Source organism: Hydra vulgaris, chromosome 06, assembly GCF_038396675.1.
Source record: "Hydra vulgaris chromosome 06, alternate assembly HydraT2T_AEP".
Taxonomy (NCBI): Eukaryota; Metazoa; Cnidaria; class Hydrozoa; order Anthoathecata; family Hydridae; genus Hydra; species Hydra vulgaris.
The window spans coordinates 7,696,976-7,714,557 of NC_088925.1; the positions used below are offsets into that span (position 1 = coordinate 7,696,976).

Here is a 17,582-nt window from a genome sequence, read left to right on the forward strand (position 1 = left end):
GGACAAATTCTGTTACTGGTGTTACAGTACTAGTTCTTGCTACTAAAATGCGTAGTGTTTTACAAGAACATAACAGTTCGAAAGTATACATTCTGTTCTTCTTGATAATACTGCTATCAATACTGGACGAATAAGTGACTACGTGGTAAAACTATGAGTTTTTAAAAGAAAACTACACCTATTTCAATGCGCATTAAATCAGTATAAGCTTCCGTTACAAGCTCTTTTTGTAAAACTTGATGGTGAAACAACCGGGCCAAGAAGCTTCAGCGGTCTACTAGGCAAAAGATGTGCTGAAAATATTCAGGATAGAAATCAAGTTTTGTTTGAATGTATTAAAAACCCAATTGTAGATAGATATATTCCAGAAGAAATACTAACAGACCTTAGTTGCGATCAAAGACTTTTATTTGAATATTGCAAAGGAGTAGGTATTGGTAAAGTTTCTGATAAATGGGCTGCCTATAAAATTGGACCAAATAAAAAAATCTTCAAAATTTCATAAATCCCCATGCCTTATTTTTTCTACTATTACTAGAATAAATAATCTCCCCTTTGATGATGTTAAACATATTGCTAAAAAAAAACATTAAAAACAACGCATTGTGTCTAAAACCTGAAAATATTCTTTATGCCATGCTAAAAGATAATGACAGCAATATACGAAACTTTGGTTTTCAAATCTAACTGGCTCTTAGGCAAAGGTATTTTTTTATAATTAACTAAAGTAAATTTAAAAAAAAAGACACATAAAATGTGGTAATTGCCTTTGATTTATATTTATAGAGCAAACAAGAAAAGTTTGGAAGTAAATTAGAAGAAAATTCCGGAAATTAATTTTAATGCTAATCATTGTTATGAGTTGGTTAACATCATCAATACTAAATTTACGGAGCCCCCAACAACACAACATATTTAAAACGTCAATTTTTGCATATAACGCCTTTTAAGGTGTTTTTTCGCATAATCCTACAAATCTTAGAATTTAAATCCTCAAGCAATTCCTCGTCCAAACTCTCTCAAATTTTGAGAGTAATTAATCAATTAAGCAAATCCAATATATGATTGACAATAATGTTGAACCTGAAATCCCTGACTTTCGATCTCACTCCCAGAATGTTGAGCGAGCGGTAAAACTTGTGTCGGAAGCATCCCAGTATGTCTATGGATTCGAGAACCGACGCAGGTGCATTTTAACTAAACTACTTAGCAGGAAAATGCGTAAACCATATGTTTTGAAAGGGCATTATTTCCATTCTTATGATGATATTTTTTAATTGAAAATGTTTTCCTAAATATAAATAACCATGTTCAAAATGTTTTAAATTGTAAAAATAATGTTTATTTTGATATTCTTATGTAAATATAAGAATAAAAGTTTCACTATTTAAATCTTCAAATAGTATAAAATTATTATAAACTTAAATCATTCAGAAATGCAGTTGATTTTAAAAAACAATTAAATATGAACATATTTAAAACGTCAATTTTTGCATATAACGCCTTTTAAGGTGTTTTTTCGCATAATCCTACAAATCTTAGAATTTAAATCCTCAAGCAATTCCTCGTCCAAACTCTCTCAAATTTTGAGAGTAATTAATCAATTAAGCAAATCCAATATATGATTGACAATAATGTTGAACCTGAAATCCCTGACTTTCGATCTCACTCCCAGAATGTTGAGCGAGCGGTAAAACTTGTGTCGGAAGCATCCCAGTATGTCTATGGATTCGAGAACCGACGCAGGTGCATTTTAACTAAACTACTTAGCAGGAAAATGCGTAAACCATATGTTTTGAAAGGGCATTATTTCCATTCTTATGATGATATTTTTTAATTGAAAATGTTTTCCTAAATATAAATAACCATGTTCAAAATGTTTTAAATTGTAAAAATAATGTTTATTTTGATATTCTTATGTAAATATAAGAATAAAAGTTTCACTATTTAAATCTTCAAATAGTATAAAATTATTATAAACTTAAATCATTCAGAAATGCAGTTGATTTTAAAAAACAATTAAATATGAACATATTTAAAACGTCAATTTTTGCATATAATGCCTTTTAAGGTGTTTTTTCGCATAATCCTACAAATCTTAGAATTTAAATCCGCAAGCAATTCCTCGTCCAAACTCTCTCAAATTTTGAGAGTAATCATATTTTAACTGTCTCCAACTACTGCGATATTACGCAATATGCGGAATTAAAATCGACCTACCCTTATATATATATATATATATATATATAATATATATATATATATATATATATATATATATATATATATATATATATATATATATATAAACGTATAAAGTTTGCCATTTGTATATATTTTGTATGTAATATAAGTCAATTCCCATATATATTTTGACAGCATGGTGACTTTTGAATACTTTTTACTAAATGCAGGCACGAAAATAAGTTTCTCTTAAAAAACTATAAAAATAAATGAGCTCAAATAATAGTTACATTTAGTCCCCCTTTTTAAATAAAATATGTAAAGTAATGATTTCCAAAGAATTCTTTTATAATAGTGTCAGCAAATTCCACAAATGTGTGAAAACTTACAGTAGTTAAGACATTTGCGACTTCCTGTAATTTAATTTTTGGTATAAATTGAAGCTTTATTAATTTGATCTTTATTTCTGATGAGTCTTTATTGACAAAACACAATGTTAAATGAGAAAAATTTTTGTTAAGTGATTTTTTACTAATTTATAATTACTCAGTTCTTTTAACAACATTGAGCACTCTATTTTGTAGAATACATTTTAAAATTGTTTAAATATATATATTATAGTATATATTTTTTAAACTTTACTATATAAACTATAGTATATTACTACTACTTTACTATAGTAGGGGAGACTGGCTAGTTGCAACAAAATTATAAAATCTACACTTGTCTCATAAAACTACATTTGTCTCCTATATTGATTTTTTTAAATTCATTTTCAGGTTTATAAAATAGATCTTAGTGAAGCATTATTCCAACATTGATAAATATAATATAAAAACATAGTTACTCCGCAATAGCAAAAAAAAAATGAAAAAAAGAAATGATGCAATTTACTCTCCACCAAAGTAACTTACAATAGTGAACAGGGTAAGTTACAATGCAATACTTTGAAAGTCTTGCAGAGTTCACAGAGTAATTAAAAGTTTATCTGTAATTTCTATTAGGCAACAAAAAATTTATATTTAGAATATAGGAAAGTAGTATTTTCATTGAGCTGCAATACTTTTATTATGCAAGACTTCACATTTACCTGACTTGTTTAGTAAACTGATAATCAAATTTAAAGACTTCAAATACTAAAGAATTTAAATAACAAGGATTATTATTTCAACTCCTAAGTGTTTTTGAAAAAGAAAAGATAAACAATAAATTAGTCAAGAAAGATGCAAAAAAAAAAAAGTTTTCAGTTTAGAAGATCTGTTTTTGGGATATCAAAACACAATAACATTTTATTTAAAAAAAAAATGAAATGTAAAAAAATAAAACAAATGTTAAACAAAATTTTCATAAAAACAAACCGAATTCAAACTTAGATAACAACAAAAAAAGAATTTCTAAGCAACAAACTTTATTTAAATATTAATAAATGTTATATTTGCGTAAAACATAAAAGAGGATAAGTATATTTACATAAACTTTTATAACTTTTTTAGCTTTATTTACAAATGCAAAAGTTTAATTTACAAATACAAATGTAAAAGTTTAATTTACAAATACAAAAGCAAAAGTTTAATTTACAAAAATAAAGAACCAAACAAGTATTAAAGAAACTAAAAAACTAATTACATTTCAATTCAAAAAAAAATTAGATTTCTTTAATGCTTTTTTTTGTTGTTGATGCTCGATTACTTTTCAAAAAACATCAATTACTTTTCAAAAAACATCGATTACTTTTCAAAAAACATTGATTACTTTAGGAATAACTAGAAAAGTGTGCAAGACCATAAAAACCTCTAATCTTATTTTATGATTCAACCCCAAGCAATTTGATACTCCTTACCCCATAGACATCATGATCACTTTATCATGATCACTCTATCATGACCACTCTATCATGATCACTCTATCATGATCTCTCTATCATAACCACTCTATCATGATCACTCTATCATGATCACTCTATCATGATCACTCTATCATGATCACTCTATCATGATCACTCTATCATGATCACTCTATCATGATCACTCTATCATGATCACTCTATCATGATCACTCTATCATGATCACTCTATCATGATCACTCTATCATGATCACTCTATCATGATCACTCTATCATGATCACTCTATCATGATCACTCTATCATGATCACTCTATCATGATCACTCTATCATGATCACTCTATCATGATCACTCTATCATGATCACTCTATCATGATCACTCTATCATGATCACTCTATCATGATCACTCTATCATGATCACTCTATCATAATCACTCTATCATGATCACTCTATCATGATCACTCTATCATGATCACTCTATCATGATCACTCTATCATGATCACTCTATCATGATCACTCTATCATGATCACTCTATCATGATCACTCTATCATGATCACTCTATCATGATCACTCTATCATGATCACTCTATCATGATCACTCTATCATGATCACTCTATCATGATCACTCTATCATGATCACTCTATCATGATCACTCTATCATGATCACTCTATCATGATCACTCTATCATGATCACTCTATCATGATCACTCTATCATGATCACTCTATCATGATCACTCTATCATGATCACTCTATCATGATCACTCTATCATGATCACTCTATCATGATCACTCTATCATGATCACTCTATCATGATCACTCTATCATGATCACTCTATCATGATCACTCTATCATGATCACTCTATCATGATCACTCTATCATGATCACTCTATCATGATCACTCTATCATGATCACTCTATCATGATCACTCTATCATGATCACTCTATCATGATCACTCTATCATGATCACTCTATCATGATCACTCTATCATGATCACTCTATCATGATCACTCTATCATGATCACTCTATCATGATCACTCTATCATGATCACTCTATCATGATCACTCTATCATGATCACTCTAATTAATGTATATTTACATTAAATAATTATTTACATTGAATAAATCTATTTTTTTTTTTAGCTTTTTGTATCTGAAATAGATTTTTTAACTTACCATTATTTTATTATGGTCATATACCTAAGTTTGGTCATATACCTAAGTTTGGTCATATACCTATAGTATATATTATGGTCATATACAATATAGTATGGTCATATACCTGTAAGTTTACAGTACACCCAAAAAATTTTTGAAAACAAAAACTAGAATTTTATATTGCCAAATTAAAATCATGAATAAATAATTTTGAAAATTTTTTATTACTATAAGTTTTTTTTTTTGCTGATGTGTTATAATTATAGCTATATAATTAAAAAATAATTATTGAAATAATATATAAATACCATTTATTAAAATGCTTTGTTGCAACTTACACCTATTGCAAATAGTCTTGCTCCCTTCTACTTATTACAATTGTATATTAAATTTATTTAATATGCAATTTATTAATTGTATATTATATTAAATTTTACTATTATTACGTTTGTATAAGTTTGCAACTTTTATAACTTGTATGTGATATAAGTTATATATAAAGTTATCTTTATGGCATAATTAAGATTAGTTAACTTTTTAGTTACTTATATCTAATCATGCTATTTAAATAGATAAGATATAGTTTCCCAAACAAAAGGAATTAATTATTTAAAATTCCAAGTTATTACGTAAAAACTTATTTAAAAAGGTGATTTCAAAGCATGAAATTTTTTTAAATGACAAAAGAAAAAAAAGAATCTGATTTTTTAATGTTTTGTATAACACAAATGCGGTAATCATGTAGTGGTAGTGCACACGCCTCAACTTGTTTTTCCATGCAGCGGTCTTGTTTGGCAAGGTTCAAAATTGATTTTTCTATTATCTCAAAAATTAATTTCTTACTATATTTCTATAATATCAATTAATTTCTCTACCATCTCCTAAACATTCAATCTTTGTTAGAAATCTATTATTACACTTTTAAGCAGCTAAGTTTTAAGTTATACCCTATTATAAAACAAAGCAATATTGTATTTATGGGCCTTCAAATCAAGCATATATGGTAAAATCGAGCAATTATGGGCCATTTTTAAAAAAACCCTGCATGAGCTTTTTGGAGCCAGCTTGCCACTGGAAACAATCAGGATGTAAATACCTCAACAACAACAACAAAAAAAAACCTGTTTGTCTTGATTCATCATAAGCATGAATGTCTCTTATATTTTCAACCTTTCCACGCAAAGATTCCTGCTGTGCATCAGGAATAGTTTTAGACACTTTAAGGATTGATTTTTCATTCCAATCTGTCCAATAAAGATTATCTTTGAATACAGTTATCGCATACATATGAGGGCGATGAGCAGAAGAAATTTTTAACCTTGCTAAGTTTTCTAAAAAACAAAACAAAACTTGAATAATTATAAATGTAATAACACTTTTTAAATATTGAATAAAATTTCATATATTTGCTCCAGTTAAAACTTCATACATTTTGCCGCAGTTAAAATTTAATACAATTCTGAAGTTAAGCTCCTTAAAAGTTGAGGCTGCATAGTGAAAGCAACTTTTTTATGAGAAAAAATATATAAAACCCTCTAAATTCTGATATTTTGATATAAAAATTATTTGTGCATAATGGCAGGAGAAATCCATAAATTGTGGTTAGTACTCTTTCTAGAGTGCCAGGGAGGGTAAGCAGTTGTAAAAAATTGCTTTAACCATTTCATAATATCATATATTTTAATCAGAATATACGATTATGAAAACCTGTCCAAAACACACAAGTATGAAATCATGGACATTTAAATAAAAAACAAAAAAAATAAAAAGTACCTCCATGTATATTCATAGTCATTATCATATCATATAAAGCATCAACCCAATAGATAGTGTCAGTGTCATAATCAATTGTTAAACCATTTGGCCAACCAATATTTTCTCCGATACTTTTCATTTTAGTTGTGTTTACTAATACTATTCTGCTACTTCCATCCAGATATGATCTCTCAATTTTTGGTGCTTTATTATCCCAGTCAGTCCAAAAGATAAAAGCTTTACTAGGGTATACAGCAAGAGCACGAGGGTTCTCAATTCCATTATTTATTAGTACAATTCTATGGGAGCCATTAAGCCTTGAAACCTAAAAAATTACCAAAATCCAAAGAATATGTTTAAAATGATGTAAAACATTTTATTAATGTTTGAAAGCTTTCATATAAATTCTTAAGTGTACTGGAAAAAATAGATAAAGATGCATCATATTTGCATAGATAAAAATGTACTATATTTGCATAGATAAAGATGTACTATATTTGCATAGATAAAGATGCATCATATTTGCATATATGATAATGCATCATATTTACATAGATGAAGATGCGTCATATTTGCAGAAATAATAAACCATAATAATATCTACAACTTTAAATTTAATGAAGCAGCGAATTTGTTCTGGAATTTCTTTTTTCAAATTGTTTGCACAATTGTGTATCAACATTTTCTTGATTTTTATTTTAATAATTGTCGTATTAGATTTTTACTTAGTTGATATTTTTTTACTGATATATTTTTATTTAGTTTAAAACTAGTGATTTATCAATTACATAAGTGTGACCAATTCTAATGAAGATTACTTAATTAAGTAATAACTTTTTTAAAACATTATTGACATACTATTTTTAAATATAAAAAGCTTTGGTCTCAAAATAGTCATAGAACTAGGTTTGGTATTATTAGATCTTAATCAAAATAAAAAATATTTGAAACTGACCTATATCTAAAATCATATTTACTGATACTAACAGCTCCCACTTGAAACTAATTAAATAGTCTACTATCACACCATTGGTCTAGTAAAAAACATTTGAAAAATTTAAAAATTTTTTTTATAAAATTCAGCTTATAAAACTCATTTTAATTTTCATATTGCAAAACTTTTTTAAAAAATCATTTTTTATTTCAGATAAGTAAAAATAGTTTCAAACATTTAAAAAAAATTTTGTTCATCTAAGCATAACAAGTGTTCAGATAAAAGAAAGTTACAAGTGTGGTTGAGAATATCTTGGAAGAATAAGGAGAGATAACTGAACAAAAAAATTTTAATTAAAAAAGTTACTTCAATAAGATTGGAGCCAGCATCACTCCAATAAATATTCTCTGCAACCCAATCTACTGCAATGCCTTGAGGTCTTTCAAGTCCTGTCGAAATAATCTTCTCCAACTTATTTCCATCTTTTTGGACTTTAAAAATAGCACGCTCCATATCATCAACAATATAAATTGTTCCTGTTTTGTACATAAAATCAATAGCATAAGAAGATTTTAACCCTAAAATGGGAGCTATTGATTCAGATTCCTGTTCATTAAACGGCGTTGCACGTATTTCTATAAAAGAAAAAAATGTTATTTAAATATTTATTGAAAGATTTCTTTTATGTGATCTAGTAAAACAAATAAGTATTTGATAATGTGATCTGGTAAAGAAAAGGTGATAAATAATAGACATGAGATCCAATAACAAATGATAACTAGGTAATAATAATACTCCTGATTCAATTGAAGTTGGCTCTATGGTCCTTAATGCTAAATAATGTTATTTAAATTTTTGTTACCAGTGCTCTCAAAAAATATATTAACTTCTATCCTACTTTTGCTCAATAACATAAATGTTGAGAAAAACTTCACTTTCAGTATGACAAGTTTTTATCTAATATTCTGACATTTGCTAAAGTACTATAAAGCTACAGTACAGAAGTAGCACTACTAGAAACAGTACAGAGGTAGCACTATAAGCATTTATAATGTACAACTTGGCAACAAACTAAAGCTTATAAGAATCAAAAGTATTTTTCTCTACCTAACCATCAATAATGGATATCAATTCAATTAAATAAAAAGGCTCTGCCAAACCTTTCAATTTTATTCAGCAATCAATAAAAAACAGAAAAATGGAAATAATAATTATAACTATAAGATAAAATATTAATAATAAATATAAATATAACTTTTGCATTCCATAATTGCATTTATTATTGCGTATTCTTCTTTGGAGATATTGAGTTTCTTTAAAGATTTATCAATCTTTGCTTATTTCATACATATTTTTAATTAAAGAAATCTTGTTAGGATTGCAACAAGACTCCACCTTGTTTTCACATCTATTATACCTGTGAGTCGTTTATAACATTATCCCTGTAAGTTCTTTATAACATTATCCTTGTTCTTTGTAAAATAATTATTTAATCTAAATTTATCATATTTTATTTTTAAGAGCCTTTTGAGCTGTATAACTTACCATTATGGCCATATTTGACAACATATAACTTTGTTTAAAATCAAGGAATTAATTTGCTCTTTTATTTTTTTAACAAATAGATAGTGAAAAACACAATGTTTTTCTTAAATTTTAAAAAAGCAATTTTTTATTTAGAAAAGTTAATGTTAATGAAATTAAAAGATTAATAATACTTAATACTATCAGCATACTGGTAGAAACTTAATACTATCAGCATACTAGTATAAAAAACCTTTATCCTGGATATATTGTCAATTTCATCCAAATTTCACCTGATATTATAGAATCCTGTTTCCCTATAATTTGAAATACCATTTGAGAAACCTGCACAAGTTTAAATTTTTTTTTTAAATAAACAGAGAAAACTGGTAACTAACTTGTTTCAATGGACACTGTTGTATGTAATTACCATAAGCGTGATACATAAATTGTTCAGTGTATCTATTTCTTTTAATGCAAACAAATAGATGCCCAAACAAATAGATGCTACAAAAATTGTTTGTGCCAACATTTGAAATAATAGTTTGTGGTTTCATTGCTCTAATAGATGTCATCATTTAAATTTAGAATTTCTCTATTTATTGGTCATATTGATAAATAATTTAAGCTTCCATAATTTTACTAAACTCTATAAAGCAATAAGACTGAGAAACTTAATACTATTAGTAATCAAAAGGCAATTTCAAACAACGATATAATGAAAATATAGTGTTATTATATTTTGGTAAAGAAATAAAAACTGATTTAAAAAACAATTAAGATTTTACTAAATTACTTACACTAACCACTAACCACAATTTAAAAAAAAAAACATTTCATACTTCCACTAAGCACAATAAAAAAAAACAACTTTTGATAATTCCACTAACCACAATAAAAAAAAAAAACTTTTGATAATTCTACTAACCACAATTTAAAAAAACAACTTTTGATAATGCCACTAACTGCAATAAAAAAAAATTACTTTTGATACTTCTAAAATTTTTTTTTAATGCAGAATGACCGGAGTTGCCAATGAACCGAATATGTTAGTTGGGAGTTACTAGCTTCCAACTAGCATATTTGGTTCATTGGAAATTCCAACTATACATACTGCTTAGAATATCTAAAACTTGAATGTTCCAGAATGTTCCCTTAAGAACTTTTTCACTTTTCAGATGTTTATCGCAACATTCTGAAAATATGAAGAGTGTAATACAGAATCAATTGTTTAAATCTTCATCAATGCAATTGGCTGATAATAAAATAAACAATTCATAAGAAATTGGGCATGCCCATATATCTGAGAAAAGATTATGTAACTTGTTTTCCTATTTTCATAGAAATTGTTTATTAAGATAAAACTAGGAATTACTGTTTTAGAAAAGTATTTTCTATTTGGGAAGCAATACAAAAGTTTAAATGATGAATTAAGTTCTAAAAACTTAAATCTTCAACTAAAAGAAATTGCTTGTGGTCTAAAGCTACCATCACACCACTTTTACAATACTTTGAGACTATCTGCCATTCATACCTTTTGCGGCTTTAAAAAATCATGCATTGAAAATAGCTTATTTAGAATTTCCAAAAAAAAATTTTCATAATTTACAGGAACAGTCAATTTTAGTTAACCTTATAATTTCATTTACTTCACTCTTGTATTTGCCTTTTTCTGATTATATTTTGTACTTTTGTATTACTTAAATGAAGTAATACAAAAGTACAAAATATAAAAAGTTTCATAATTAAACTGAAATTTGTATTAAAGAGGGAAAAAAGTAAATAAGTACTATATTAGTCTGATGAATATATCTCCTTATCTATTATCTCACTTGCCACTTATCTCACATATCTATTCATTGATAGTCATGTATCTCACATATTTGACACAGTTAAAATAATCAAACAAATATTTTTATTTTAAATAACTTCTTAAGCTTCAATGTCCCGGTTTCTTAAGGTTTGATTCACTATTAATTACCTGATTCTTAAAAAGAATTTGTATATAACCTAAAAGCTATAAAATTTTTAATAGCTATTAATTTTTAATTTAGTCTACTTTTCCCATAGTAGATTAATCTAGTTTGAGTTAACATAGTAAATAAATCTAATTTGAACAAAAGTTAACTCAATTTAGATTAACTTACTATGTAAGACTATAGTAGTCTAGTTTGAGATACCATCAATAGGTTAATCTAGATTGAGTTAACAACAGTAGATTTATTTTTTTATTTAATTAAGCAATCATTTTACATACCAGTAGTTGTAGAATAAAGTAGAAATGACTTTGAACTGATGCAGGACCTGTTGTTTTGATGCAATTCAAAGCCAGTAGCACATCCGCAAGTAAAAGATTCATTTGTTGCAAAACATAAGTGTGCACATACGTTCTTTCCCTGTGCACATGGATTTGTACCTAAATAAATTTATTAATAAAAATCAGTATGACATTAAAAATAAATTATTTGTATGTATAAAATACATTACATAGTATAATATAAATACATTACTATTGAAGTTTATAAATAATACAGAAAAAAAAAACAATTATTATAATAAATAAAATAATAGTTAATAATATATTATATAAATTAAAAATTATAAATTAAAACAAATAAACTTTAATCATGTTTTAAATATTCTTTTTTATATATATATATATATATATATATATATATATATATATATATATATATATATATATATATATATATATATAATTTTATTAGTGTATATATGATAGTATAATAATAATATTTAATAATAATAATAATAAAAACAAGTTACACACAATTTTGTTCTTAATTTCACAAATATTTAACATAATATAAAACAAATATTTTGACTTGAAATAAATTTAAAAAAATAAATAAACTTAAAATTTAAACTCAAAAATAAAAGAAATTTTAATATATTTAAATACCTTTTTGTTGATCTTTGTGATAAATTTTTAATCCCATTAAGCTGAGAAGGTTTGTGCGCATTTCAGTTACTTTTCCAGATGTCATATTAAACCTTAAGATTGATCTTTTACTCCAATCAGTCCAATATAGATCACCATTAAACACTGAAATTCCGAATGGATGAGAAATTGTATATTTTGCTCTAATAGCAACTGCTTTTCTATCAGAACCATCAAGAAAAATTGATTCAATTTTGTCATAAAGAGCATCACACCAGTAAATTCTATCTGTTTCATAATCAATTGCTACACCATTTGGATACCCTATACCGTCTTTCACAAGAACTAAACGATTAGTACCATCTAATGATGCACTTTCAATATTTTTACTACCCCAATCAGTCCAAACCATTTTTCTAAAATGTAAATTAAATTTTTAGCCTTTGTGATGCTCACTTGTGTTTCTTAAAAAAAAAAAAAAATGTTTAAACAAAAAAAATCTTGTAATGCCAAATATTTTACTGAGCCAAACATTAAGTCAGAACTCAATAATAAAGCATACAAATGAATTTCTTATATTCAGTGTCTGTTAAGTCAGAAATCAATAATAAAACATGCTGATGAATTTCTTATATTAAGATATTATGAATGCTAAGAGTGAGATGCTGGGGAAACCTTTTTAAAATACAACCTAGTTTATAACATAGTTGTTAAAGATTTTTATGTATATACTGTATTCATCTTGACAAAATTATTTTTTCACAACCCTCATAACTTTTTAACTTCGAAACACAAGCAATCACAACTGTGTGGAGAAATAAGTTAAGTCCAGAACTAAAAGAGGATCAACCTTCTTATAAAGCTTCTACAACTATACCAATACAGTAAAAAACTTAATATTCAAATTGATTAAAGAAATCAAGATAAATTTATTTTGTCTTGAAATGAAAAATGGGGTTGGAAAAAAAACACTAATCTAAAATATTTTTTAAGCGTACTTTCAATGTGTAGCAAAAATTTAAAATCTTGCCTCAAGTACATACATTTTTTTTTTAATCTAAAATTAAATAAAGTTTAAAACTGACCAGAAAAATTAAAAAATAAATTATATATACATACAACTAAGTTATGTATATTAGTACATAATACATATTTATCTATTTAAGTGATAAAACGTATATTATATAACTTTTAATGTATTTTAAAATTTGCAAATATATATATTTTTTAAATTCTAATTCACTCCCAATAAGGCTGCAAACAACCACTATTAAGTTGAGAGTTACATAAAACAAAGAATAGAGTTAAAGATCAAGGAAACAATTGACAGAAGACTTGTATAAAAATAGTTGAAGTTCGTATGAGTCAGGAAGTTCATATGAGTCAGGAAGTTTGTATGAGTCAGGAAAACATGATAATTGGAGAGAGTTCCAAAGCATTGAAGTGTCTGCAAAAAAACAAGGTGAATAAAAGTTTTTAGAGCATAAAGGGACAGATACAGTAAAAGAATGCGACTTGCTGATTGATGAAACATGCAAGATTGAATTTTAGTTGATGGAACTAGAGATGATAGTTCCTTTGACCAGCAACCAGTATTTAGAAAAGTGAAAGAGATGCAACTTTTTGATAATGGAGAGAGGCTTGAGCTTGGCAGATAAAGCAGGTCCAACTGCATTTACAATGCGTTTTTAGATCTTGTCTAAAAGAAAAAGAGCATCATTAAAAGAACCATCCCAAATATGATTAAAAGAACCATCATTAAAAGAACCATCCCAAATCAGGAGCAGGGTTCCCACTATTGAAACTGGGGCTTAAATTAAGGATTTTAGGAGATTTAAGGAGATATTTTCCTAATATTTAAGGAGATTCGGTCGCGAAAGACAATTTTTGAAGGAAAAAGTATGGAGAAAACAATTATATTAAAAACAGAATCTTTCTTTTTCAATAAATTTTAAATATAAATAGATAAACTATTATAAATGAATATATATATATATATATATATATATATATATATATATATATATATATATATATATATATATTATATATATATATATACACATTTATATATATACATTTATATATATACATTTATATATATATACATTTATTTATATAAATTTATATATATATATATATATATATATATATATATATATATATATATATATATGTATATATATATATGTATATAGATATATATATATATATATATATATATATATATATATATATATATATGTATATATATATATATGTATATATATATATATATATGTATATATATATATATATATATATGTATGTGTGTATATATATATATATATATATATATATATAATATATATATATATATATATATATATATCATCGTCGTCAACATATAAGTTCATTTTTTTTTCAACAAGTTTCTTTTTTTTTAACAAAGAGCTTTTTTTTTAACATATTGCTTCTCTAGTAACTCTTGTTTTTCGCAAACGGCACTTTTTAATGCATTAGATTATGATATATCAACTTTAATGTCATCTAAATAGAAAAGGAATCATTAAATAATGACATTACATTTAGTGATATAAACTAAAAAAACATTTATATTCAAGGCTTAAACTTAAGGCTATTCTTTATTCAGCACGGAATCCAATTTCATCAGATGACTTCTTTAAATTCTCAATTATAGATATGTCTGTCAAATTTAAGTATTGACAATTTCAATATCTTCCATAACTTTTCTTTTTGCTTCCAATTTCACTTTTTTTTCTACAGACAGGGCTTTTGAACATTGATCATCAAAATACTGCTTTCTTGCTTGTTTGCAGTAATCTAATTAGTCTTTTTGAAGTTGAAATTTAATTTTTTAATTAAATTTTAACTTCATGAGTTATAAAGCTGTAAAATGTGATGTAATCTTGGATTGAATGTAAAGAGATTATAGTGTCTAGGGACATATTGTCATCGATCAGACTTTCGCTGCTGCTAAAACCACATTCAACTTGAGCTTGTCTGTGCGATAAAGTGAGAACAATTTTGAAAATGTGCTGTGATTTGCATACATCTTTAAATCAGTGTATTTCCACAAAAAGTAGTCCAAACAATCCTTATCTTTATCAAAAGTCAAAAATACTTCTTTGTTATCAATGACCACACTTTTACAGGACCTGGAATATTCTTTCTTAGCTAAATCACCAACAGAAGCTCTAATTTTCTTGAAAGTAACAAGCTTCATCAACAGTTTGTCAAAAAAATAATCACACTTTTCTGTGATATTCAACGATAAATGATGGGGAAATACACACCAGACAGTGAGCAACTAGTGAAGATAAAGGGCTTTTCTCAATAATATGAGTACACATTGAGACAAGAAAATCACATATTTCCTCCTTGAACTTGTCAATTTGAACATCAGTAATCTTTCTCTTACTCTTGAGTTCCTGGAGATAATACTTCAATGAAAAACTAACATCAATCTTGCTGGTTGAAAGCTGGTTTGTGCAATTAAACAAATCTATTTTTAACAAAGACGTTGTAGTTTTGTCATTCACTATAGCATATTAATGTGAGCATTTGCTCACTTTTTTTGCTTATCTAAATCGATACGGCTTTTTTAGAAAAAGAAGAAAATGAAGAGCAATGAATGAAAAGATTGCTGCCGTATCCCAAACCCTCAGTCAATGTCGCAGCACTCCACAGTTTGTGCTTGTACAATGTACAAGCACAAACACAGATACAATATGGAAAACAAATATTTAAGTAATTAACTGTGTTAATAAAATGAAACGCTGAACAAAAATGAAATAATTAATAATAGAAAAATTAATTATATAATAAAAATAATTTAATAATAAATTTACCCTTTAACAGGGTGGAGTACAATTGCACGTGGTTGTGAAAGTTCTTTTGACACAATTACTTTTCGAAATTTCCCATCAAGCCGAGAAACTTCAATTTTATCTGTATCAGCATCAGTCCAATAGAGAATATCAGCTATCCAGTCAATAGCTATACCATCAGGTGCTGGAAGACCTGTTAAAAAATTATTTATTTTTTTAAAGGCTTTTACTGCCATGCCATTCAGTGTTAACCTTTCTACTGAAAAAAGATTTAAAAAAAAATTGTGATTAACCATTGTCTCATTTTCCATGACAAATGAGTGGTTAGTAATCTCAGAGAGATGAGAAAATTCAACTTTTCATAAATAAATTAGAAAACTTCAAAAGATTTGGTTAAAAAATGTTTTAAATAAACCTAAACTAAATAAAAATTTATATATAAAAATTTTTTCTTTTTTTATATAGATAAAATAAAAAACCTGATGGTATGACATCTTCCCTTCCGGTACCATTCAAAAATATTCTGCTGATGGAGTCTTTAGTAACATCTGTCCAGTATATATACTTTTGTTGAAAGTGAAAGTCTATTCCAATAGCATTTTGAGCTCCCATAATTGGAATAATTTTATCAACTGCATCAGATGAATTTAAAGATATTCCTCTTATTTCTGTTCTTCTTGCATAAATCAAAACTTCTTTGATATCTTTAATAAATAAAAATAACTTTAAAAAACAAAATCTTTTTAAAAAAATTAAAAAAAAAAATGTAAATCTAAAAAACTTATATAGCTATATTTTTGTTTGTTTTTAAATCAACATTATCATATAAACATAATAATAACAGTTTCTATTAATTTCTTCATACCATCCCTATCCTAGTCCAGTATTGGAAATATAGTTTGTTTTTTTATGTATCTTAATTTAAAATTAAATTTACCAATACAAGTAAAAGCATCAGTGAGCTCCATTCCATAGGGGCATTTGCAATTATATCCTCGCGGTCTCAGAACACATAAATGTGAGCATTTGTGTGAAAGACAGTAATTAATGAAAAAGTTATTTATGGGTTGTCTAGCTGGATGAACAACTTGAATCGCCATTGGTCTAACTAATGAAGCATTAAAAAAATATTTTTGACCACCACTTATTCTACTTGCCCTTCTTATAGAGCTTGGAGTCCATTCTGAAAAATACACATAGTCTTCAAACACCGATAAGCCAAAAGGATGTTTCAGAATGTTTTGTTTGAGAATTGTTTCTTGGTTAAGTCCATCGTAGTTCATGGAAACTATGATGTCTAATCTAGCATCAGCAAAGTAGACTTTTCTAAGGGTGAAAAATGGTTGTAATATTATAATATTTGTAATAGATTATTTTAAAATTATAACTATTCCTTTTATATATAAGTATTGATATATATATAATTTTATTCTTAT

The 17,582-nt window shown here is 26.3% G+C and overlaps 1 protein-coding gene across 1 annotated transcript in view; it reads right to left on the reverse strand.

The window, feature by feature from the left end:
* The window catches only part of LOC100206936 (low-density lipoprotein receptor-related protein 1), a 125,489-nt gene that overhangs the window by 73,311 nt on the left and 34,596 nt on the right, over nucleotides 1-17,582 (reverse strand). The window contains exons 23-30 of the mRNA XM_065799115.1: nucleotides 17,084-17,472; nucleotides 16,626-16,850; nucleotides 16,168-16,339; nucleotides 12,338-12,732; nucleotides 11,672-11,830; nucleotides 8,257-8,525; nucleotides 6,975-7,281; nucleotides 6,323-6,532 (exon numbers count right to left, since the gene is read on the reverse strand). Of these exons, the coding sequence (XP_065655187.1) occupies nucleotides 6,323-6,532; nucleotides 6,975-7,281; nucleotides 8,257-8,525; nucleotides 11,672-11,830; nucleotides 12,338-12,732; nucleotides 16,168-16,339; nucleotides 16,626-16,850; nucleotides 17,084-17,472 (2,126 nt within the window). The remainder of the gene's footprint in view (nucleotides 1-6,322; nucleotides 6,533-6,974; nucleotides 7,282-8,256; nucleotides 8,526-11,671; nucleotides 11,831-12,337; nucleotides 12,733-16,167; nucleotides 16,340-16,625; nucleotides 16,851-17,083; nucleotides 17,473-17,582) is intronic.